The sequence below is a fragment of the Megalops cyprinoides genome, chromosome 19 (assembly GCF_013368585.1).
Source record: "Megalops cyprinoides isolate fMegCyp1 chromosome 19, fMegCyp1.pri, whole genome shotgun sequence".
NCBI lineage: Eukaryota > Metazoa > Chordata > Actinopteri > Elopiformes > Megalopidae > Megalops > Megalops cyprinoides.
This window is the reverse complement of record NC_050601.1, coordinates 25,071,137-25,096,997: the sequence shown is the minus strand read 5'-3', so window position 1 is coordinate 25,096,997 and position 25,861 is coordinate 25,071,137. Positions and strand designations below refer to the sequence as shown.

The following is a 25,861-nucleotide window of genomic DNA, read 5'->3' as shown; positions in this document are numbered from 1 at the left end:
TGGCAGAGTAAATGGTCAGTGGGAAACCAAAAACATAAAAAAAAATAAAAGTCGTCGTCAGTCACTTAGAGGGGATATTTGACATGCTTGATTTTCACAATTCTCTTTTGTGGTTTTTGACAGAATTTCCTGTGTGGGATCATGTCTGCCATAAAAAAAAAAAACTAGCATATCCCAACATGCAGAACAGCCACTGCAAAGAGGAACAAGAATGTCTTCCGCTAACTCTTAAGAGAACATAAAACAGCTGTGCTGTCCTCTCAAATGAACATTGTGATGCCTTTTGACTGAGTCTGAAAGGGCCACCTCTCTGGCCAGGCAGAATTCTCTCTCACTTTACAAGCACATTTTAGCCTATCCCGTGTTTTCACCGCTTTCACTAGTTTCATTTGATTAGCCCTGAAAACAGCGGTGTCATCCTCCTCACTCAACCACGCAGTATAGGTCATTGCAGTAACAGCACGTAACCACCAGGGACACCAGAGAGTGAGTGGGCCAGCAGGGCCATGCCCGTGCAAGCAGCACCCCTTTGATTTTTTGTTAGGAAGGGAGGCGCCTATCTCCCATCTGCATTTGGGATGTTTTTTTGGGATGTGGAGCTGCGCCGTCTGGTCGGCGTGTGGTCCCTAAATCTTTCATCGAACCTCATGCATTTTTCAGAGGGGACGTTTCTTCCCGATGGCTTCCCCGCCCTCCCAAAATGAGCGGTGCACATCAGGATTACATAAAAGCGCATGTAAGGAGGGGTGATCTGCCCCCATCTTCACCTCCACATCACTGTTTGCCATCTCCTAAAAATGGAGGGGCACACGATCCCACCCCGGTACACTGTCCCTTGTTCCCGTTGCACCCTGGAAGGCGAGTGGTAAACTTTGACCCATCTGCACCTATGAGGCACTGTAAGTTGGGTGCACAAGGTGCGTGTTGCCAAGGTGTTGTGTGCTGGTGACAACGCCGCTGATCTCAGTCCAGCTCGTGTCACCTGAGGGGCGGGATGGAGCCATAAAGGAGGCAGGTGATGGACAGCATATATGTTGATTGCAGGTGGCTCTTGGGCAGTGATCCATAACAAGCTACAATCGAGGGGTGGGCAGTGTTTGCTCTTGCCTTATCTGACTTAGCTTTGTGGCTGGGCGGGACTGATAGCATCATGTTTTCAGAGGGTAGGAAGTACTATTCTTGCAGCTGGAGGCAAGCAGAAAGACACAAAGTCGTAAACAAACACACAGTCACACTCACCCACACACATGTACACAAACACATACTAACACACACACTTTCATTCTTACACACACACACACACACACACACACACAGAGCTTTTAAAGTTCTGTTGCTCTCATGCAGCATCCTTTTCAGCTGTGTGCTTCCTCATTTTGGGGCGACGGAAAGGCAGCACGGATGCCCTCGCACCTCACAGAAAGTGCACGCTGTGTGAAGTGACCTACATAGAGGCCATCTGAGGAGCAGTGTCGCTGTCTCTTTTGACACGGCTGCACACAGCTAACATCCACACGCAATCAATGCAGGCAGGCCACAGACCAGTGCAGCCGAGCTCCGGGGGCCAATCAGTGTCGCGCAGCCGACAGGGACGCCATAAACGGGCCGAGGGTGGGTCTGTGAGGGAACAAACCCCAGGGAGTTTGGTTTGGTTGGACGTCTAGAACATTTGTGATTGAGCCTCGCGAGGGCCATTAACGCGGTGTGCCCTTGATGCATACAGCATAACACTTACCTCCCAGGTATTTTTCAAACTGGGGCAGCAGGAACTTATTTTCATAACATAAAGTTAAGATGAACACATAAACCCCGATTGTTTTTTTTGTCTTTTAACCTGATATCCAAATTATGTTAGCAAGCGATGCTGATAAGTGCAATGACTCTTATTTCTTGACGGTAAGTGTCGCTATCTTAGGTGAGATAGTGTTACTTCTTAAATATAATGCTTAACTAACTGGAGCGATTAAAGTGATCATTCATATGCTGTTAATAAGTGGTTTTGTGGATGAACAGAAACAGACATTTCATTTGGTGCTGGCGGTGGCCTTTCAGCACAGTGGTGAGAGAGGAAAGTAAAATGGCTGTAAAAGTCAGTATGAGTGACTTTGGCATGAGTGCAGAGTCCCCTGATCGCAGGGCAGGCCCATTGCAGGAGCGTGCAGCGAGTTTCGGCTTTATGTAATAGACTGAATGGATGTAGGTCAGACGGGTGAGGTAGGAAACCGAGGCGAGCTACATTGTAGGTGGGCCTTTTGCGCCAGACTCAAGATGGCTCTGAAGAAGAAGATCTTGTGAATTTGTGAAATGGGTATTTTATGGTGTATATCTAGGCAAACATAGCCTATTATTATGTGTGTAAAAATGCACACCTCCAGTGGTGACTTACTTACCTTAGATTGTGTGCAAGGGAAGTCGTAGCTAACAGACACAGCTTGATTAAACTGAATCCATCAAGGCTAAAAATGCATGAAAGGAATTTGATTTCTAAGCCACTGTCAAAGTTGGATTGTGTTCCCATTGAGAAGGTCTCTTGCATTACATGAAACCGGAAGACATTATTTTTTAGCTGACTTGTTTTTAGTCAGAGTTCCACTTTGCTCTGACATCCATCAACATCCTAGGACTTTGAATTTCATTGAAACAGACCTTGGCTGTAGTTTTTCCCGTTGCTGATGCTGGAAACACAGATCAACCAAAAAGCTGGTAGTGAACGTGCCATAAGCTCACTCACAATATGGTATTACTGTACATGTCATTTTTTTACTGTACAGTTGCCTGCATGGGTCACAACTCAGAACTTGCTGCTTGTTCAGGAGCCTCACTTCAGAGCAGGCTCTGCACAGATAAGCTGGTTTTTACATCATCAGGATAGGCTGACAGTGGACACAGATACTTAGATTACTCCATTCGTACATTTTAACAATTGGTGAGTCGCAGTGCCTGTCCTAACCTGATGCCCATGAAGAAGCAGTTGCAGTGATGGAATTCAGGGAGGCCTGTTCACCCTGGCTTTTGTAGCAGGACTTTATGCTTTAACACAAATGGTTAAGAACAGACTTTAAAGTTAAGCACAAGCTCCACACAGGCTTCCTCTCTCTGCACAAAGGGTTTCCATTTTGAGGCTGAAGTTGAGTTGTTTATTTTTTTCTTCGGTTTTGAGTCTGTGAAGTGTATAATAAATGAATGAGTCTCACGCACTGCTTCTTCCAAAAATATATCCATTACTTTTTTGGGTGAAAAACAGACAGAGTTTTGTTGGACCATGATAAGAAAGGCTAAAAGGCACTTAAAAGGGGATGGAAACTGAGAATTGTGCAGTCAGTTAGGTTGCAATTGCGCTCAGCATTGACATTGGTGACATGGACGGTTGGTGACACATCAGGCAGATGGTGGAGCGGCATCATCAAATGTCACAGTCCCTCAAGATGGAGAATCGGGATCCACTGTGTGTTAGGAGGGCTTCACCCAGTGCATGAACTTCAAACTTCATACACAATAACCATAACCTAACCTAACCCTAGCACTAACCCTAACCCTGACCTGAGCTCTTAACGTAACCCTAACTGTGCCCATAACCCATAACCTTCCCCCTAATCAAACCCTGACCATACCTAACCATACCTAATCCTAGCCCTGACCACCTGCGTATAAGGAGAGCTTCACCCAATACATGAACTGCAACGTTCACACACAGTAAAGTGGACCACAGCTGGAATCTCTAACTTAACTTTTACCATAACCTAACCTTAACCCTATCCCTGCCATTAACCTAACCCTAAGCATAGCCCTACCCTTAACCGTAACTCTAAAGGGATTATGCTGATAAGCATGAGTTGGCTTGGACTGGTACAATATCTGGCAGTACAGAGCACATAAACAGGGTTTGTCATGCATCTCTCCCTTGGTGTAGCTTGGTATTGCCACTTCATGCGTAACTTATTAACTATATGTGTGATACATTAACCAATAAAATTGCGGTTACAACATTAAGATCATATGATTCTCATCACATTTATATCACCTGCAATATAATGTTGTAGGTCAGCCGTTTGCTATAGCCCTTTGCTTCTATCTATAATCCATCCCCTGCTAGGGGGGGGGGCGTTGGTTGCTTTAAGGCTGCTTTCACTGTAACTGTTCTCACTGCAGTGGTCCAAATGCTAAAATCACATCTCTGCTGGTGCTATAAGAGTATTGAACCTAGGGAAACCATCTTGTTAGATGTTCACATGTAAACTGGGCCTTCAAAGAGCTATTGACTTGGGTAACAGTGAGGTAAAATACTGATAGATGTTAAAGAGGCACAAGATGCCCATTAGACCAAGATGATTGACTCCACCGTGAGCAGAGTACTGATTTTGTGTGCTTATTACATGGCCTTATTCTCCAAAATGAATCATTGCTTTTGTGGGTTTATTGTGTTTAGGGGGTTAGACTTGGATGAATGAATGAATAAAGTGGTTACTGAACTGGCCTGGTGTGTCATTAGAGGTAACCTGCCTCCCCCCCTTTTTGCAGGAGCGACGCAGGACGAGGTGCACATCTCTCTTGACCTTCCCACCGTCTTGTCCCTGTCCGTTCTCTTGGCCCTGGTGTTCCTGCTGGTCAACTGCACGACCTGCTGCAAGGAGCGAGAGATCGACTTCAAGGTGCGAGGCCCGGGCCATGCCCCCCTCCCTCCGCAAGCGCCCTGGCGCATCTGCCAGAAATCTGTAGTGTTTTCCTTAAAATGATTGTCAGGTCAAAAGGGGGCAATTTTTGCTTGATTTAAGTGGGATGACCCTGTAGCAATTTATGTACTTTTGCACAGCTGTGTCATTGCACTTTTGAGTGTTGTTGGCATTAGCGCATTAGCCTACAGGAGGGGCGCAATGTGTCACAGTCCCTCACTGACTGCATTAGCACTCACAAAGACCACTTCTGCACATCACTTAAACAGATTATGTAATCTTGACATTATCTGGATGGGTTTGTGTCAGTCTCTGCAGCTATGATCAATCCATCCAGGTACTGGTGTGTTCTCATGTTTTTAAATCTTAGAGCTCATTGGTCACAGCAGCATGTCTGAAAATAGCAATTTCAGACGAATACTGAAAAGACGCTCAGACTTCCGGCTGACTGAAATTGGGGTTAGCTTTGAGGCTCAGCTGCCAGGGTTCCTGGGTTTGAGGGGCCTGGCCCCCTGCAGCAAGGCTGTGATTTGCCAGCAGTGGAAGGGTATGTTTGAGAGTGGTCTGCCTTTGTGTCTCCCAGGAGTTTGAGGACAACTTCCAGGATGAGATGGATTTCACGCCCCCGGCGGAGGACACGCCCCCTACACAGTGCCCCTCCGAGGTGTACACCCTGGCTGTGCCCCCCGTGGCCCTGCCAGGACCTCCCCGCCTGCAGCCTCCAGGGGTTGCAGGTTAGCCCACTGCCCCTGCGTTTTTTCATAATCGGCCAGAAACAGAGAACCTTTGATGGTTAACGGTGAAACTTTTGCATGGCTCGCACAAAATTCAAACGTCTATTCAAATGAATTTATAGATTCACCAGAGCTCTTTAGCAAGGACAGGAAGGGGACTTCCAGCATTTTGCCTCATTAGTGTCTCTCTGAAACAGATGAGCTCATTCCTCGCTACAGAACAGGTGTTTCTCTTGGCCTTTTCACACATTTCACACTCCTTTGTCCTGTGATTCACCTTTGACCTTTAACCTTTCCAGAGGGATTCACTGCCTCACAGGTGACCAGACAGAGCCTGAGCTACATCCAGGAAATTGGCAACGGCTGGTTTGGCAAGGTACATGTCTCCCCCACCTGCCTGTATTCAGTGGGAAATGTGTTTGTTGTAATGTGTTCACATGCACCCTTGTGGTGTGCTTCAAACACACGTCTGTGCTGACTTGCAAAACCACACATATATTTTGCTTTGTTAAGAATGTGCAGGTGGTGTAAAACCATCACTAGATCAAGCATCATGAATCACTAAAGCTCTCAGGATGTTAGCTCCTGGAGAAACGTGTGAATGCTAAGGAGTTTTTCTCAGTGTTAACGTTGTGACATGTTGCTGGGTGTAGGGCACCACTTCCTGAAGGTGTGTTCTCCCTTCTTGCGCATTACAAGGGAATGGGAGGGGGATATGAGGGAATGGAGACGGGGGTTATAAATCATATTCCTCACCCAATCTGCCTGCCCCTCTGGGCCTGTCTCTGTGCCCAGGCCCCAGCTTCACCTACTGACGGCACAGTGAGGGTCCATGAACCCTTCAGTAGGTGGAGCTACCATGTGCTTTAGCTCCGCTCACAGCAGGCTTATACAACCCAATTGAAGCATTTTGCTCTCCACAGCAAAATGCTCTAGTTAAAAATGGTGAGCAACCCAGAATGCAGTATAGTTCCACACACTTTGGGGGATTCGTGAAGCCTCTCACTCCTACCGCTAGCATCCTCTGTGGAAGGGTGTTTTTACAGGTGTGGCGGGGCGGGGCGGGTATATCTTGCATGCAGCTAATGCGAGCCCCTGGCTGTCTGCAGGTCCTGCTCAGCGAGATGTATGTGGACGCGGACATGGGGGCAACCAGGGTGGTGGTGAAGGAGCTGAAGGCCAGCGCTGGCGCCAAGGAACAGAACGACTTCCTCCAGCAAGCTGATGCTTATCGGTGAGTCATCGAGGCGAGTCATCTTTTAAGAAAGTAGATGAGTAGTTGGCCTTGAAGTGAACTTGCATTTGTACTGGGAACTTCTCAGTTTTGTGTATTCTTCAAGGGGTAGGGTTAATAGAGGGTTGGTAAGGGTTTGAAGGTGAACCACAGGGGATGTTCAAAATTGGACATGCCAAGTGTCCAGCAAGTTGAAGACCCTCACAAGTGAGATCCATAAAAGAGTGTCCAATCAGACTGTTTCACTGGGTTTTATTTTTCAAGGAACTACCATAGGTGTTTTTTAAAACAGGCAATTTACCCTATGAATTGTCGTCTTCCTCATTTTTAACATGCAGGCTGTGGATTTTAACTAGAATTTCTTTGGAGACAATTATATGTCAGGAGACTTTTAATGCTGGGTTTTCACAGTTGGGTGAACAGATCATGACTGCTTTTCAGACATGCAGTTCACATAGGGGCTTGCAGAACAGTAAATCGCTTGGTTGAACAGTGCCCTCTACCTTCATGCATAGACTTTACATGTGTTCAATGAACATAGTGTTCTTGTGTGTTTTTTGTGAATGTGGGGTGGTGAGCAGTAGTAGTCACGGGGGCCCTAGAGTCTAATAGGTTACTGTTTTCGGAAAGAGACATTAATTATCTACCTTCTGCCTTAACTGGACTAGTTTGACTACAACTCCCAGATCTAAGAGGGTTAGTGATTTGAAGGAGAGCTGAAAGCCCCCTGCTCCAGGATTGGCCCCCACCCCGCCAGTTCACAGTCCAGGTCGGTAACCCCCAATGATGCTGATCTTTTCAGGGTTCTGCAGCACCCCAACCTCCTGCAGTGCCTGGGTCAGTGTGTGGAGGCTATTCCTTTCCTGCTGGTATTCGAGTACTGTGAGCTGGTAAGTGTCCATTTAGGGTCGATCTCCGCAGACCCTTGGGAGTGCTTTGCCTGTTTTTCTACTCCTTTGCACTGTTTTCCCACTGCTCCTTATAACCACAGGCCACCACTCTTGCATCACCCTTCAGACAGGAAGCCCAGGGCCTCACTGTAGTATTTAGCAATAAAAAAAAAAAAAAAACAGCTGTATGGCAATCAGTAGAAGAGTGACCAATGCTCAATTTCTCAAAGCAGGCAAAGCTGCTGGGGCCAAAGGCATAAACTCTCCGCCTCCTCACCCCACCTTCCACCCCTGTCAGCAAAGCAGGAAGCCCTAGATGTCAAACCATCTGAACTCAGCAGTGGGGAGGGGTTGGAGGTATTTTTCTGAGGTGGTGATCATGGCGCTTACGGCGAAGGCAGCAGGGGTCCACCTCTGCGGTTGCATGTTTACAGACCAACCCCTAGCCCCTCTCCAGGTACTGGTTTACAGCTACCCAAGGGCATCACAGAATCAAAAAGGAGTCACAGGGGGTTGGGTGCTCCTGCTGTTTTGAAGTAAAATTCTAACGGGCTGTGTTTGGCATAGTGAGGCAAGGTGTATTGTGTGTTGCTGAAGCAATGTGATGTCCGGTAACCAGCAACATTTAAACAATCAAGGTTTAAAAAAATAAAGCATATATATAGCACATATAGCTACATGGCCTGCCCCTGTCAGTGTCGGTGCTCCGCTTTAATTGAAACGGCCACCGGTCCCTGGCATTCCCAGGGGCCTGTCTGTCAGAGGAGACCACACGCTCCTTGATTTATTTTCTGTTTTTCTTGGTCTATTTTGGGCGTGCTGGCCGCTCCGGCTGCGGTTTTGGGTTGCAGAGCTGGATTCAGGAGGGAGCTCTCAGGTTCCTCCCTCCACCCCCCTGCACCCCCCTCCATGTCCCAGTAAAGCAACAGGTTCCTCTTACCCCCCCCACCCCCGCCACTCTGACATCTCGCTGTGCTTGTGTTTTTTATCGCTACACTGGCACTATGATGAAAGCTGGTATGGTAGTCATTATTATCATAATTATTTACTTAATTACTTCTCGCAGCACATTATTGCATTTGAATTGAATAACTTGTGATACAATAAATTTACCCTCCAGTTTCTGGGGTGGGTTTCATGTGATTTTCATGTGATTGCTTTTGTAATCATTTCTTCAGAAAGGTTTTTTTTTTGCATGATCTGACCCCCTGGGTTCAATTACGCTTAAATCTCTTTCTGGGAGACAGGCTGAAATGCAGGAGTCCAGATGGGGTCGTCTGATTCAGCAAACATGAATGTCTTTTTCTGGGCACACCACCTATGCCACTGCGATGTGTGTGTGTGTGTGAGAGTGTGTGTGTGTGCGCGTCTTTGAAGTGATTTTGTGTCTGTTCGTGTGTTCTTTGTGTCTGTCATATTTGTGTATGTCTGCCTAGTGCATTCATATCTCTTTCTGTTGTGTGTGTTGATGTGTTTATGTGTGTGTGTTCGCATGTTTGTGAAGTTTGCGTATGTGTGTGCATGTGTTGTTTGTGTCTGTCATGTTTTTGTGTGTCTGACTTGTGTGTTTATGTCTCTGTTGTGTGTATTTGGATGTGTCTACGGGTGTGTGTTTGTCTATTTGTGAACTGTTTATGTCTGTGCATGTTTAGTTTCTGTCATGTTGTGTGTATCTGCCTTATGTGTTTATGTCCCTCTATTTGTTGTGTGTGTGTTTCTGTGTGTATGAAGGCCCTCAAGTGACCCTGACCCATTTCTAGTTGCTATAAATCTACAGTTGCTATAAATCTGCGGGAAACAACATAAACCACTGATGTTAGAAGCTGTTTGTGAGCTGCAGTCCGCTTGTTTGATTTATGTTAGAGGCTAGTGCGAACCCTGCTGGAAACTTCACATGAAACAGATACAATTATAGCATATAGAATCATGTGCAGCACCAATTATATACATGTGAACTGGCACCAACCGGTCCTTTGGAATTAATGAGACAGCCTAGCCTTGTGCCACCCGAAGCTGAAACCTTATGAATCTGTGTGGATCAACAAATGTGGAGTAACCTGCTTGTTTACCCCTTTACAGCTGTATTTGTGATATTAAGCGGGTTTGCATATTAGCAGAGTTGACTGTCCTTGTACCACATGACCGGATGCGAACACACTGTTCTGGCATTTAAAACTGGAAGTCTAAAAGCATCCGAAAAGCACACAAGGCCAATGGCTAGAGGATTTTAGCACACCTAGAGACTATACCTGAGAAGAGTGCCAAATATGAGAAGTGAGCGAATGCTGACAAACCCCATGCCAAAAAAAAAACTGTTTGGCGTTTGGAGCTGAGAAACCCAGTTTGCAATCATCTGACTGGCAAACCCTGACACCTTCAACAGGTGTGACGGGAATGAGTGAATGCTATGACCCTGATGGGGCTTTGCCAAAATGTATTTTATATACAAGGATGTTATATATAAATAAAGCTGTGAAAATTGATACATTGATACAAAAGGCAGTATGGCTGGGCGGGGAAAACTGTGACAAGAGGTTTGAGCTCATGCATGTAGGGTCCGTTCCTGACAAATGTGTTGAACATGAAATGAGTAAGCACACTGTGAAAGTCGGCTGCCATGTTGGGGGTTTCCTAGGATGTAAGGCAAAAAGCATTGTGTGAAAAATATGGGTGCAGAGGAACAGCAGAGAGGAAAGAGAATGAAAGCGAGAACGAGCGGGACCAAACTGAAAAGGGATTCCTTGGGAGCCCAGGGGGGAGAGGTGGAACTGCAGTGCTGCCAGGAGGGTTTTCAGTCAGGTGGGAGCAGAACGAAACGAGGGGCCGGCCCAGCCGCAAAGGAGCGGGCCCGCCGGACACCCCCGGTGCACCTGTGCCATCATTTACTGGAAGCCCCTGAGGAAGGGCTGCTTCCTCCCAACTGACTACATTGCCTCCGTTTCAGATGCAATCTGTCCCGCAGAAGTTTCAGACTGGAGAGTTGCAGCCCACGCAGTCAAACAAGTGGGCCCAAAGGAGTTGTGCAAAAGGAGCAACTGTTATTACCATAATCATTACCTGTCTGATTAGCAGGAAGCCCTCGACATGGCTCACGTTTTTACATATAATCCATTTATACAGCTAGATATTTCACGGAAGTGTTGCAGACTAATTAGCTTGCTCAGGGGATTTCAACAGGCCCCCATCTAGGATTTCAATCCCTCAACCTTCTGGTCACAATTTCAGTTCCCTCACCAACTTGCCATGCTGCAGTTAGGAAAGTGGACATGGACCATTAACGCCCCTGAATGCATTTCATCACCACTACAAGGAGAAGCCTACCACCCCCAGCCCCCCTTCTGGGAGCAGAGAGCGAATACCGCGATGTCCCCCTGGGAGTGGGGCGGGGGTAGGGGCTGTGGGGCGGTGGCAGAGTGCCAGGGGCCCACCCCCCTGCAGATGACCTCATTCCGCTGCACGTTGTGTAATGCCGTCTGGGCTGCAGGTGGCCCGCCCCATCTCGCTCCGTGGTTCGAGTTTCTCTCCTCCCCCTCCCTTCTCTGTCCCCTCTTCGCCAGCAGGTGTTTCACAGGTTGCAGCGGCCAAATCGTTTCTTTTTTTTTTCCTCTTTCCAAAATTGTTGCTACCAGTAAGTTGTTCAAAAACGGAGATCTCTGTTACTTCTCTCTGGCTGTGTAAGCACAGTGTGAGAGGGAAAATGTGAGAGAGACATAGAGAGAGAAAGAGTGAGAGAAGGAACAAGAGCAAGAGAGAGACGGTGGGCACTATTCCCAGGCCAAATGGCGTGAATGTAAGTTATAACTCATCAGGGCTTTCAAGTCTTCCCAGGCTATAAGGTGCTAAGAGTTTAAGGTTCCACCGCCTTAGCAAGTTATTTGCTGCGTCTGTCTCGAAACCCAGAACTTTGAGGATTGCACCACACAGCAAGAATGTTACCCCATGTGGAGATGGAAGCGGTACTGATGTATTTATGTACTTAATGAATTATGTAGAAATGAAACACTAATTTCCCTGGGAGCTGTCCACACTACAATATCACAGTTACCATGTTACCAATTAGATGTGTGCATCAGGGCATTAGAACATCAAATTTCGTTGACATAAAAAGCCAGTATTTAAGCCCCAGGGCGTGTTTTCCTGTTATAATGATGATTTCAGCTGTGTTGTTACATTTTCACCACCCTTTTCATATTTTCTCATTCTAGCGAATTTGAAGCTGCCGGTTAACATTACCATTGAAAACGATTAAGGCTGTCGTGCAAAGGCAAGAGTGAAAATGATCATCGAATCCAGTCACACTTCAGTGAACTCCGTTCTCACTGAATCGTGAAATATTAAGTCAGACATAATTGCCCAATTGGATGGCTAATTGGATGAGCAGATATTTAGCTGTTTTTAATAAATTGATTAATAAATTTGCGAAATCCACATGTTTTAGATGAGCAGGTTGTCAGAAAGGCAGTGTGTGGGGAGTACGGGAGGTGGGGGTCCAGCTGACAGCTCCATGATTGATGGTTGTTTCCCCTCTGTTTCAGCAGTAACCAGGGGTAACCCTGACTCATTGCATTTCAGATGGATATACAGGCATGCCATGGAACCAGTTGCTGTGTGAATGAGTGAGTGGCAGTCTCTCCTGCGCTGTCTCTCCCTAAGGGAGCCGCCCCGTGCCCCTGCCCAGGACTGGCTGCCACAGTTCGCTCGGCCATGTCACTCGGCAAAGCAGTGGCCGCAGTGTGCTGAAGTAGGCAGGCAGTGTGCGGAAGTGGGTGGGCATTTTGCTGAAGTGGGTTGGCATTTTGCTGAAGTGGGCGAGCATTTTGCTGAAGTGGGCGGGAAGTGTGCCGAAGTGGGCGGGCAGTGTGCTGAAGTGGGTGGCAGTGCAGTGTTTTGAGTCATAGCCTGGAACAGCCGCAGAACAGCAGCGCAGAACACATTCACATATGAACAGGAAGCACCAACACACCTACTGTTTGACAGAGTTCATCCTCTGAGCGCTGCGCCTGTCTGGCTCCATGTTGGCAACTCCGCCGCTCTCTGAAATGAAAAGGTTTTTAATCTGCACAAAGTGGGTGCCGTGAATCAAGTGCTCACGTTGGACCCTTTTTAAAAAGATTTTCCTCTGTAATCAGACAGCTGCAGAATTGATGCCACACGTGCACTATTTTTAATTTTGGGCTGAAGAACAGCGTGCATCTTCGGAAATGAGTTCTCTGGAGGAGGCCAAACGCAGCCGAGGCCAGGGGGTGGAACCAAAGGGCTGCCCCATCCACAGCTCTTTTTCCACTGCCCTGTCCGCTTGGTACTAGTTACACGTGTCCCCACTGCAGCGTTTAAGCTCCATCTTTATTTCATTTGATGTTTAAGTAATGAGACTGTAATGCTGTTGGGAAGGTTTGGATTCTGGGTAGGCTGTAGCCATAGCACGCTAAAGTAATTTACTGAACCTAAATCACTCAAGGAATTATTCGGCATTATGGATAGTGTGCAATATGTTGCACTGCACTGCATATGCATTGCACATGTAAGGCCTGGACAAAGATGGGGCTCATAATAATTATTTATATATTTCATTTATCTTATTTTCCCATGCTCATGAGGTCAAGCAGATTAATCATAATTGTATTTTCAGCATAGTACATGAATAATGATGACCGCTGCCAAGTGGTGATGTTACACGCACCTCACTCCAACTGATTGATTCCACTGAATCACATCACAGCGCAGTGCATCTGCAATCGGCCTCTGCTGGTGAACGGGAAGCGTGGTTTGTGTTTCACCTGACCGTCAGGGGCCGTTAAGCCCCCGGAGCGGGCCGGCAGGCACAACCGGCCGTCAGACGCAGGGGGGCGGGGAACGGAATGTGAATCAGCCGCAGGGGTGAAGATAATCATCGTGGCATGTTTGCAAATATCGTCACTCGTCCTCACAATTCAGTCATCGGGCCGACACTTTTATTCGTAGCTGCACCTGTATCGTGCTGCTCAAGAGTGCACCCAGAGGGGCCTCCACTTAGGCAATGGTGGAGAAGTTTGGGACCCTCCTCCCTTTTGAAAATGACTACCCTCCAAGTCCAACTCCAACTCCAAGCCTTAATACCCATCCCTGGGTTCCTTAATTTCCTTTAATTTCCCCTCTACTTTACCTTCCCCTCTGGGTATTCTAATGATGAGGAAAAGTATCACTGGCGATATCAGTATTATTTTATTACAGATATAAGTACCTTATTTATTAGCATGCAGTGCAAACTGTCCAGCTATGCCAGATATGTGCTTTGTGTCTGTGGTTGTATGAAGCAGAACTGCGTACGCACGTGTGCTTACACGAAGACGCACAGAAACAGGAAGTGGCCAGAGTGTTTGAGTCGAACCTCTCTGGCGTCCGCCGGCCTCGAGTGCGGGCCCTGGATGGCGCCGGCGGCGGGGGGTGGGGGGGGGGGGGGGGGCGGGGGGGGTGGGTGGTGGAGGGGTTAGAGCATGCCTCCTGGCGAAGACAGCAGCTGGGGGATTTACTGTCAGAGGTTTCCCCTCACAGACGTGGTCCGCCCTGCCCCCACCCGTCTGGAATTCCTCTCTATATATAAAAGTGGCCCTTCCCTCCACTCTGTCCTCCCCCGCGGGTGCCTATTTTGGAACGAACTGGACAAATAGGAGTATTACGTTGAAAGCTGTCCCCCTGGGGGGGGCGGGGATTCGGACTGATCCCCCCGCCCCTCGCTTTGCCCAGACAGCCGGGGCAGGATCTCGGACGCTCTGGGCTCTCTGGGTCCAGTTCTGTTTCACCCAGCAGTGGGGCTGGAGCGGGATGTCCGGCCGGGGGGGGAAACCTGACTCGCTGCTACAGGGCAGAGGCCCGCTCCTGCAGCCTGACGTTGCTCTTTTTATTTTTAATTTGCTTTGACACGGTGCAGGGTGCCGTCCATTTAAACGGCCCTGTCCTTATTTGGTCTAGTCCCGGAGCACGGTGGAACCCTTACGTCTCACTCTGACCAGCTGGGGGGGGTGGTGGTGTGGGGGTCGCCTAAGACACGCTCTGCTGCCCCCGTGTGGCTGGTCTCCTCGTGCAGTGTTTCCTTTTTCGCACATAGTCCATGCCCATGCCCTTCACAGGGTCAAAGGTGTGAATTGTGGGATTTGTAGGAAATTTCATAGGTGGCCATGTCACCTAGCAGGATGAGATTGTAGTCTCTGGGGCTTCTGATGTGGGGGGGAGAAACAGAAGGCCATCACAAAATATTCGATGAGATTCAATGTCCAATGAGAGCCTTCCAATTAGAAACATTAAAAGGAATATTTATCAGTATCAAAGAGGGTTTTAAGGCTAATACACTTGCTAGACACATGCAACTCAAAGACTCTCAGAGGTATCACTTTGTTTGTTTCTCTTTAGAGTAATTGGAAGGCCCTTGACTGATATACGTGTGTGTGTGTGTGTGTGTGTGTGTGTGTGTGTGTGCGCGTGTGTGTGCGCGTGTGTGTGCGTGTGTGTGTTTGTGCTTGCTGTGTTGCAGGGGGACCTCAGGACCTGTCTCGCACAGCAGGACTGGATGCTGCGGAATACAGAGCTGCTGCAGATTCAGAAGATGGCCTGCGAGATCGCCGCCGGCCTCACACACCTCCACAAACACAACTTCCTCCACAGGTACCCCTCCCTCACACACCTCCATAAGCACACCACCCTCACACACCTCCACATACAGCTTTTCCCACAGGTACCCCTCCCTCACACACCTCCACAAACACACCGCCCTCACACACCTCCACATACAGCTTTTCCCACAGGTACCCCTCCCTTTCACATCTCCACAAACACACCTCCCTTTCACATCTTCACAAACACAACTTCCTGCACGGGTACACCTCCCTCACACATCTCCACAAACACACCTCCCTTTCACATCTCCACAAACACAACTTCCTGCAAGGGTACACCTACTTCACACACCTCCACAAACACACCTTGTTGCACAGGTAACCAACCACAGGCCCTAAAATGGCTCCTCCTCCACCCTCAACTTCAATTTGTACCCGTTGTAACCCTCATGGTTTCTGTGCAGTTTGGTGTGACTGCTCTGCTGTTAAAAGAACCACATTGAATAAAATCGGAGCAGTCTAGCTGCACACTTACATGTCATTTTCATAACTTACTTTGTTACACTGCGTAGTCCCAAAGGTGTTATTGCCACTTGTAAATGTGGGTCATGTAAATTGGGTCTGTAATCATTTAGCCTTTCCACATGACTAAATATTTAATTAAGATAATGGTTTTGCCTTTCATTATTGCTGTGATTTATTTTATGAGCAGATGGTCTTGTAAATGGCCAGTACCATTTACGTGACTCAGATTTTTACATGAAACATATTTTTAATATTTTTATATATGGTCCATTTATACCACTTGATGTTGAGCGCACCTGGTCAGGCCAAGTACATTGCTGAAGGACATCAGAAACATCTGGATGTCTGGATGTATACCCTGCCAGCTGTAATGGTTTATACTTTGATTTGGTTTGGACATTAATTCCAAATCCGAAGTGGCTCCACAGCTGCCTTGCGTGCATTTGTGTTCCTCACTTGTCAGTCACAGTTTGGCCACATTGTGAAAAACATGGTGCTGAGGTCAGTCTAACAGGTGTCTCTCACAGTGTGTTCTGTTTATGTGTGTTTGTGTGTGTGCGTGTGCGTGCGTGTGTGCGTGTGCGTGCATGTGTGTGTACGTGCCCGTTGTGTTTTGTCTCTGCTGCCAAGCCAGGAAGTTGACCAACCCCCCACCCCCACCCCACCCCCCACCATTCCCAGCGTTCTCCAAAAAAGGCACTACTGTGCGAAGTGACCGTTTAGTTTTCATTTTTACCCTCAGAGCAATTGGGGGGCTGGGGAGGGGAGGGGAGTGGGGGGTTGGGGGGCTAGCACACACCGCCCAGCTCGTCTGCTATGCCCTGCATGCTCAGAATAAGCCCAAAGGTGTCAAATTACACAGCTCCCACGGATTGCTGGGTGTCGGCTGTCGTCTGTCAGGAGGATGTGATGATTCTGCTCTTCTAGTGTAAAAGGATATTTTCGCATTGGGCCGTTTTTCGTCCGTGTTACAACTCAAAAGGGGGCCCAGAGATTCCTGTGATGTTCTGAGGGGTGGTTGTTTGTGTGTGTGTGTATTTGTGTGTGTGTGTGTGTATGTGTGTGTGTGGGTGGGGTGGGGTCCAATAGAAGCGTGGCACTCCCCTCTTTTTTGGCCGGGTGCTGATTTATGGCCGGCTTTCAGTCCCCCTTACATGCGCCGCTCACATGGGACGCCCCATCGAAGTGCTACAGCCACGCAGCATAGCCTTCTGGGATAGATGTGACACTCCCTTAGGCAGAAGAAAGAAGGGTCCCCCTCCGAAGTGCTTCCATTACGCAGGGTGAAAAATAGCATCTTGGCCCGGGGGAGGGGCAGCTCCCCGTTCTTCTGCCCCAGTTTTCAGAACATAAGGGGCTGGGTCGTCTTCAGAGACGTTTCTGTGCTCAAAATGCACCCATCCACCAGATGGTTTGAATAAGCTCCTTTAACCCTTTTGCACGTAACTTATTTTATGCTATGTAGCGCACGTGTTGTGTTATGATTTGTTATGTTATCATTAGTGTTATTAAGCTTCTCATAGTTTTCACCGCTGCATTTGCTACACTTTTTAATGTTGATTCGCTGTTTCCTCAAAGCTAACATTAGCTAGAATTTTTCCATATAGTATTCTAATCGCATTGGTTTGGCCGTATGCGCTAAACAGCTAATCACACTGGTGTGACCATACGTGTGAAAGGCTTAAAGAGTCATAGATGTGTTAGGAGTCAGTTGTCAGTAATTTCAATTTTTGGCCTGCTGTATAGCTGTGGTGCTAAATTTACTGTTGTTATTACATTTGCTACATTTGCTTGCTCTTATTCAGAGAAACATGTATGAAAAATATTTTTTTACATTTGTACAGTTGAATGTTTAATGAGGAAGTTTAGGTTAAGTACATTGCCCAAAGGTGCAACAGCTTTTCCCCACCTGGGAGTAAAACCAGAAACGTTTGGTTCACCAGCCCCTGCTCCACACCGCTTTGCCAGTCTGCTGCTGAATTTGTGTCGTTTGGCAAGAGGGGAGAGTTCAACTCGATTTCCCTGGCGCATAAGCTGGGCCAAGGGTGGCCAGCCTGGGGGTTCTGGAAGCGGCAGAGATGTTTCTGTTTCTTTGTTCCATCCAAGCTCGTAATCACGTAATCAGATCCATTATGACATGAAATGGATGCAGGTGGCCAGGCAGTGGAGCCACAAGGGGTTTCACCAGGCAGGGGGCGGGGGGGTTTGTATAATTTAGGGTGCAACAGAACCAGAAACATCCTCAGTACCCCAGGACCAGGGTTTTTCACTCCTGCCCTCAGGGAGGGTTAACACATTTCAAAAGGGTTTGAACAGGGTTTGAACATGCCCTCAGCCAAATTAAGTAAAAGACTTGGGGCAGCGGTGGCTATGCGCTTTAAACACACCATCGGCATTGCGAGAGGGCTGCTGCCATCGCCGCTACAGGAGAGGGGTGCGTGTGGTCACTGGCGGAGGGCCCGCATCGCGAATTTGCCTTGTAGGGGAAAAAAGTGCATCCCCGTTTCTCGGTGACTGGTGGCACTGTAAGCACATCGCAGCCAAGCGCTCCAGCCTGAAGGGGGGTTTAAAATATCTCTCCATTTATCTTGTGCTGGTTGCAGCAGGGCTGACAGTCGCTGGGTGCGCGGGCGACAGGGGCCGGTGTCAGCGTCATGTCGGGAGGGTGACGCGCTCCTGGAACTCCGTTAAAGAATGCCACAGGGCCAAGGCGTAACCTGAGCCGACCCCTCCATCTGAATGCACCGCCATCTGGCCCTGTGGTCTGTCTCCCCTCTGCCCCCCCACCCCCCCCCCCCCCCCCCCCCCACCACTTTCACTCTGTCCGTCGATCTCCCTCTCTTCTCCTCTACTTTTCATTCTGTTTTCCTCTCCTTCTCTCATGCTCTGTGTCTCACCCTGTCTTGCCTTCTTCCTTTCCTCTCCATATTTCTTTTTTCCTTTCTCCCCTACCTAGACTCCCTGTCTATTCTGAGACCTATCTCTCCCAGTCTCTCTTCCGTCTCCCTTCCTTGCTCTCTTCTGTCTCACCCTCACATCCTCTCCCTCTTTGCCTCTTGCCTGTCTGCCTCTCTCCCACTTTCTTCTCCTTTCTCTGTCCCACTCTCTCCTCTCCTGTTGCCTTCTCTTCCTCATTTCCCATCGTGGGGTGGCTTCGTCCCTGGGAACAGCTTCGTCCCGCTGTTCGAGCGAGTTGGGAAGCGCTCCAGCCCTCTGCGGTTTTGCCCCTTAGTCGCGGCCTCCGGTCTTGCGTCATCTTCCGTCGGCCATGGCTGCTCCGCCGCGGCAGGCAAGGGGGCGGGGGGGGGGGGGGGGGGCGGTCGGCAGCCAAAAGGGATTCGTGGGTAACTGGAGTGCCACAGGGGTTACATGCTGCAACAGACTGCCCGCTGTGCCAGTGAATGCTGCTCCGGACGGGTGGCCATGCCAGCAGGCAACACACGCTCGGTCTCCGGTGTGCCCACCCAAAAGCGTCACTCTGGAAACAACATGAAACAGGGAATGTTTCCCTCAGCCCTGACACACTGCTGTGGATAGAATATTCTAATAAGAACGCATGATTTACCTCTTTGACTTTTTTGTCGGTGGTATTGTCATGTATGTTTTGTTTCCAGGTTTGCAGTACTGTGTACTCTCAGTCAGGATACCTAACCCAGATTGCTTGAATAAGGAATCCAGCTGTACATTATTAATAATAATAATAATAATATATTAAAAAGAATGTAAATATAAGCTGCCAAGAAACTAGATAATAATACTGCCAAGAAGCTATATTACATCGGTCACCACATGAGGGCAGTACAGAGTCAGCCTCCGAAAATCTTGGACCACTCCTCCTTCCCTCCCTCTCTCTCTCTCTCTATCTGTTTACTCAAGTAGCATTTCCAGGAAGGACTATAAACCTCCTGGCCATAGATGACAGCTAGAAGCTGATTGCTCAGACACAGCTGTGTCTAGACTCAACAAAGCAGACCTCTAACTAGCCGTTGGAGCACTCTGTGATGTCCAACCATTGTCCACTGTACCTTTTGAGCAATCCGTTACCTGTAGCTAAAATTGTTATCTGTACGCTTTGGTAATAGTATTGCCTGTAACTGCTGGAATATTACATCTGTAACTGTCCAATTTTTTGTTAACTGTTTCCTGTATCGTTGTTCCCCAAAACTGTTGGAAAGAGCCAAAATCTGCAACTTACAGCTGCAAGTGAGGGTGTGGAACATTTGCCACAGGTTCTGTCTGGCTTTTCTGCATTGGGCCTGGCCCAGCCCAGGAGGCTGCAGCACTTTCCAGTGTAACCCGGTCACTGTAGTTGCCCAGTCACTGGGCTGTCTCCAGCCACTGTGTGTTTGTACGCTCTGCCTCTCAGGCCTTGTTCTTCTCTTCATCTCCCTTCAGTGACCTGGCTCTGCGAAACTGCTTTCTGACCACGGACCTAACCGTCAAAGTAGGAGATTATGGAATAGGGCCCTGGAGGTACAAGGTAAGCGGCCATTTTGTCATTAAGGGTAAATCTCATTTAATTTCCTTAAAGTTCCTCTAGTGCGAAGGTAAGAAGGTAGGTCACATACGCAAGATCTGCCTCAAAGTCCCCAAAAACAACAACCCTGTGGGTTTTGGAACCAGTATTTCGTCCATTGAACTGGTTTTCTGGTGTGGATAAATTCAGCTATTGACCTTTGGCCCCTGAGCAGAACCCAGTTAGGAATGAAGACCTTATCAGTGTGTAATGTAATACCATGCGCCTGACACAGTCTGAGGCGAGGTGTTGCCTTGGCAATGCTGTTCATTACATTCTTGATGACGATGAGCTCTCGGCTCAGTGTGTAGTGTCTCGGCCACATGGCAAACTGCTGGGAGGTGAAACAAGAGGTCCTCGTGATGTCGTCCCCATAATGTCACAATATCAAGGATGAGTACACAAGGACACGCTTAAGGGTGTTGTGTTTGTTGGACCTACCCAGCATTAATCAAAGTAATACAGACGGTCGACTAAAATATCCATCCAAACACCTTTCCTGCTTTTAAACACTCCAAAAGATACTGCTGTTACTCCTTGAGAAATTGAAAGATCATGCTTCAATCAGGTAGATCTATCACATGAGAAAACACTGAAATATTTCATAGAAGGAAACCTGCAGGTTCCATGGATATACAGTATGTTTCTAATGTTGGGTGCTTACAGGTTACTGCTGCATCAGTTGTGTCATTCTTTTGCACAGCTTCCCAGTTCATAGAATTTCCATTGCCAGTTTAAGGCAAGATTAATTTATTTAAATATGTATTGTGAGAAAGAAATGGTAACTCCATACTGACAGCCTAGCTGAATTGAGTGTAAATTGTCCGTGTACGTGTGTGTACGTGTGTGTGTGTGTGTGTGTGTTGCTGTGGGTGTGTGGGTGCAATGCCTCCCATGCTATGATACTACTGTCTGTCCCAGGAGGATTACATCACCACAGAGGCGGAGCCAGCAGTGCCTCTGCGCTGGATGGCCCCTGAGCTGATTAGTGAGCTGCATGGGGATGTGATCACAGCAGAACAAACCAAGCCTGGCAACGTGTGGTAGGTTCCTCACCTCACCTGTATGGAACTGGTTCTGTCCCCAGGTCACAGAATGGGAAAGGTGTTAAATCCAGATGTATGAACAAGTTACAGAATGTGAAAAGTGTTGAATCCGGTTGTATAAATGAGTTCTAGAATGTGAAAAGCGTTAAATCCAGGTTTATGAACAAGTTACAGTATGTGAAGTGTTCAATTCAGGTATAAAAATGACTTCCAAAATGTGAGGCGTATAACATTGCTTTGGATTGTTAGGGCGCTTGGAGTCACGCTGTGGGAGCTGTTGGAGAATGCCGCCAGGCCCTACAGTGACTTGTCAGATCAGGAGGTGCTGGCCCAGGTGATCAAAGAGCAGCAGGTCAGACTGTCCAAACCTCAGCTGGACCTGCCTTACTCTGACCGATGGTGAGCCTGCATTTGTCTGTGTGTGTGTCTGCTAGTCTAGCCAGTGTTCTGAATCTGCAGAGTTACTTAATGGCTGCCAATTAGTAAATGGGGGTTGCCAGTGTAGCACAGTGGTAATGAGCAGGGCTTGAACTGAAAGGGGCCTGCCTGGGCACTGCTGCTGTACCCTTGGGCAAAGCACTTTACCAACAATTGACTCAGTGAATATCCAGCTGTAAACATGGGTAAAATTGTAACCTGTGCAAGTCCCTCTGGATAAGAGCATCTGCTAAATGACAATAATGTAATGTAATGTTGTGCAGGTTTACTGTGCAGGTTTAGTGTGTCACGGAATGCATTTGTATGTGTTAGAATAGTTTTTCCTTGTGACAGAGTCAGAGGAGACTGTGAGTATTGACAGAAAGGATATGTGTGTCATCAGCATTACAAAAAGGCTGTGAATATGTCAGCCTAAAAGTGTACACTTTCACAGTTTTGTGGATGTCATAGTAGTACCTGCTTGGTGTTTGCATGGGTAGTTGATCAGTGTTACTTGACTAGAGATGCGTGGGGAGTCCCACACAGTAAACAGTGTGATTGATTCGATCTGCCTGTATTTGCAATGTATCTGAATGCGGCTCTGTTCCTGGCCTGCTGTTCCAGGTACGAGGTGCTGCAGTTCTGTTGGCTACCCGCAGACAAGCGGGCAACAGCCGAGGAGGTCCACCGGCTGCTCACCTACCTCCGCATGCAGGGCCAGCGCCAGGCCGAGGAGGACTTCGAGCAGCGCTGGGATGCCCTTCGGCCCAACCCCTCTACCCGGCAGACCACCACAGCCCACTCCTCCTTCCCCATCCTCGAGCGCTTCGGCGATGACGCCCTGGGACGCGAGGTGGACGAGCTGCTGACTGTGACCGAGACGAGCCGTGGCCTGAGTTTCGAGTATGTGTGGGAGGCAGCCAAGCATGACCACTACGACGGCCATGGTCGCCCGGGCGGCGACACCACGATCAACTACCACAGCATGTTCTTCCCCGCGTCACGGTATGAGCCCAAGCCACTCTTCCCCCAGCCAGCAGGACAGCAGGGAGCTGACAGCGGAGTGCCTGCTGCTAGAGTCCCCGGGATCCTCCCGGTGTTCGACGCCCACAAAACTGCCACGGGGAGCGAGTATTACATCCAGCTGGAGGAGCAGGCAGTGGGAGAGGGTGGAGGCCTCACAGGCCCCTCTGAAGGCCTAAAGGGTCAGCAAGCCCCTAACAACCAGCAGTATGTGGTCCTGCAGGATATCGGCCTTGACGAGTCCAGCACGGACGTGGACTTCTTCCACCGCAGCGTGGACTCCAAGGACTCCTACCCTCCCGAGAGCCAGGTGTGGTCCTCCAGTGACCTTGAGAGCCCTTACCGCACCAACATCTTCAGTGATGGGGGTTCCAAACTGGAAGACCCCTGGAGCAGGGGCTTCCTGGAGATGCCAGAATTCAATGGCAGCGTTTTCAAAAAGGCAGAGTCCTCTGAGGAAACCGACATTCACAGCACTGGCAAGGGCTCGAGCGGGTCTTTTTTAGGGGACAGTACGGGGATGCTGCCCCCGGAGGACAACGAGGGGGACAGTACGGACTTGATGCAACTCCTGGACACAGAGAAACTGTCGGACAACTTCCTGTTTCTCAGGGAGAAGAGCCTGATGAAAGAAGGGAAAAACGTGGATCTTAGTCAGGACTCTTTGGAAGCTGATTCAAACTGTGTTCCAGAGGCCAACCTCAGGGTAATTCCTGAGGAAGTTGCTGAGGTTGAGCCCACAGATCAGGCAGACCCCCCCACAGCACCCCCCACAGTTCCAGTTTCCCCAAAGGACGAGCTTTTGAACTTTCTGAGTCCTGATTTGACAGCTTTTCTGCGGCCTTTAACAAAGAATGAAACACTGGTGCCTTCAAAAACACTGGACACAGCAGAGAGCGGTAGCAATGGACTTCAGATCAAAAATGGCCCCTCCGACAAAGAAGGCGCTCAACTTGGATCCTCCAAAACTGGGATCGATTTCATGCTCGACTCTACCTCTGAGAGCGCTGAAGTCACTGTCGGTCCAACTAATAGCCATCAGTCCCCCCTGCTGTGTGAAAGTGCCAATAGAGACATTTCGTGCAATAATGCCAAAAACCCTAGCCTTGTAGAGAGTCTTGGAGCTTCACGGGAAGATGAGCTCCATGTGGGAATCAAAGACCCTGCAGAGCAGCATAGCCTCTTATCTCCCTCTGCACATGTGAATGAGGTTGCTTTGGAAAATGGCCTTTCAGAATGGCTTACGAGCAATGGCTCAGTGAGAGACACTGTTAGAGACGCAGAAAGCAGTGTAAAAGCAGCTCCTTTTGAACCGGGGCAATCTTCTGATTGCACCCCGGACAAGCCCCTCGTCGATCTGCCAAAAGGCGACGTGACTCAGGATGCCTCTCCGCTGCTGACTCCTGACCCTCTTCTGGACCAGGCAAGCCAGGACAGTCTCCTTGACGACAGCGCCTCGACCTCCTTGTTGATCGTGGAGCAGTCGGCTGGGACGCCAGATTCCTTGGACTCCTTGGACATGCACAGACTGGTGGGTCCAGAGGAGGAGCTCAGCGGCGCCGATCCTAAGAGGCTGCAGCCGCCTTACAGAACCCCTGACAGCGGCTACGACACCGAGAACCTGGAGTCTCCCGAGTGGAACTCTCAGGCCATCGTCAACGAAGCCTCTCCGGAGAGTGGCATGCCGAGTGTCACGGAAGACCCAGAGTCAGTGTTATTGGTCCCCCCGGAAATCATCGTGTCAGAGGCAAAGAGTGTGGTGGAGGCTGTGGAGGGTGGGGCCACCACTGCTGCCACCACCAATCAGCCAGGTCCTGCTCCACCTGCTGCTGATGAGCCCCTCACCAGTGCCAACCAGAGCCACCGGGATTCGGCCTACTTCTCTGACAACGAATCAGAGCCAGAGAAGAGGTTAGAGGATACCAGCAGGGTGAGCTCTACCAATGGCGCCGTCTCTATTGTGGAGGCTAGCGGGGCTATCGAAGGTGCAGCTGCTCTGGATGAGGAAGTGAAGGAGCACACATGGCTTGTGGAGCCCCACAACGGGGCTCCGGAGGTCCGGCAGGAGCCCGTGTGGCAGCTCTCTGGAGGAAACGTCGTGCCCGAGCTGGTCCTAACCACAGAGGAGGACTGGGACAAGGAAGTGCCTGTGTCCATCGATGGCAGCAAGGAGGTGGGAGAGCAGGGGGTGCCCCCAGGCAAGGAGCCCGGTCTGACTGAGCCCTCTGCCGTGGCGGAGGTCAGAGACAGCACGGTTCATGCGAAGCTCGTCAGGACGCATGCAGGCCAAGGGAACAAACTGAAAGAGCCGGATATGGAGGGGAAGTACCTGGGCAAGCTGGACGGTGCGGCCACGGCGGGGACCGGGCCTGAGGACGGCATGGAGGCCGACGAGGAGGACGAGAACAGTGACGACTCAGATGACGAGGCACGCGCCTACCACCTGCACAGCTCCAGCTCTGACAGCGAGGACGATGCCACGCACTCGGTGCCCGTAGTCGTCATGGACAATGACGACGGCCGCAACCTCAAAAGCCTGCTGAAGGCCACCTCCCCACGGACCTCCACACACTCGCCTCTCGAAAAGAAGGCTGTTTGCTTTTTCGATGATGTCACCCTGTACCTCTTTGACCAGGTACCATTTCACTGTTGCATGCAGGTTATACAGACACATTAATTAATAAAGGTGTTGGAAGATATTGGAAGTTGAAACATCAAACCAGACTATGCAGGAAAAAGGAATAGTTAACAAGATGGATGTCAGCATAACCCATATTGTTATTCTCTGTGAAAAATGGGAGTCAGTATGATAGTTGCATTGATAGTTTTAGGTTTATGAGGATATAGATAAGCTCCACTGAGCATATACCATGTAAGGAGATTGTAGAAAGCTTTGGAGATGTGAACTCATGTGGTGCCACTCATCAGGAGATTCCCACCAAGGAGCTGGGGGACCACTCATCTGGATCTAACAGCCAGGTGTCTGACCCAAGCACCCCAGCACCTTCCTCCAGCCTCATGAACAGATTCACCAACTCTGAGAGCTCCACAGACGAAGAAGGTACAGCACTGGGGCAATATTCATTTCCTACTATACTGTCTTTAGGTTAAATCCCAGGGATTTAGTAGTGATTTCATACTGTGAAAATGCTTAGCTTTTCTTGTGTAAATATCAGTTGAGTCATTAACCGAATCTGTATTCATCCAAACTGCACTG

General features: G+C 49.0%; 1 protein-coding gene across 1 annotated transcript in view; it reads left to right on the top strand.

Annotated features, from left to right (window-relative positions):
* LOC118794409 (serine/threonine-protein kinase LMTK2-like) overlaps positions 1-25,861 on the top strand; it is a 34,643-nt gene that overhangs the window by 6,928 nt on the left and 1,854 nt on the right. Inside the window, exons 2-12 of the mRNA XM_036552660.1 lie at positions 4,519-4,649; positions 5,254-5,404; positions 5,704-5,780; positions 6,514-6,638; positions 7,441-7,528; positions 15,036-15,166; positions 20,038-20,122; positions 21,080-21,201; positions 21,454-21,603; positions 22,246-25,279; positions 25,573-25,705. Coding sequence (XP_036408553.1) covers positions 4,519-4,649; positions 5,254-5,404; positions 5,704-5,780; positions 6,514-6,638; positions 7,441-7,528; positions 15,036-15,166; positions 20,038-20,122; positions 21,080-21,201; positions 21,454-21,603; positions 22,246-25,279; positions 25,573-25,705 — 4,227 coding nt within the window. The remainder of the gene's footprint in view (positions 1-4,518; positions 4,650-5,253; positions 5,405-5,703; positions 5,781-6,513; positions 6,639-7,440; positions 7,529-15,035; positions 15,167-20,037; positions 20,123-21,079; positions 21,202-21,453; positions 21,604-22,245; positions 25,280-25,572; positions 25,706-25,861) is intronic.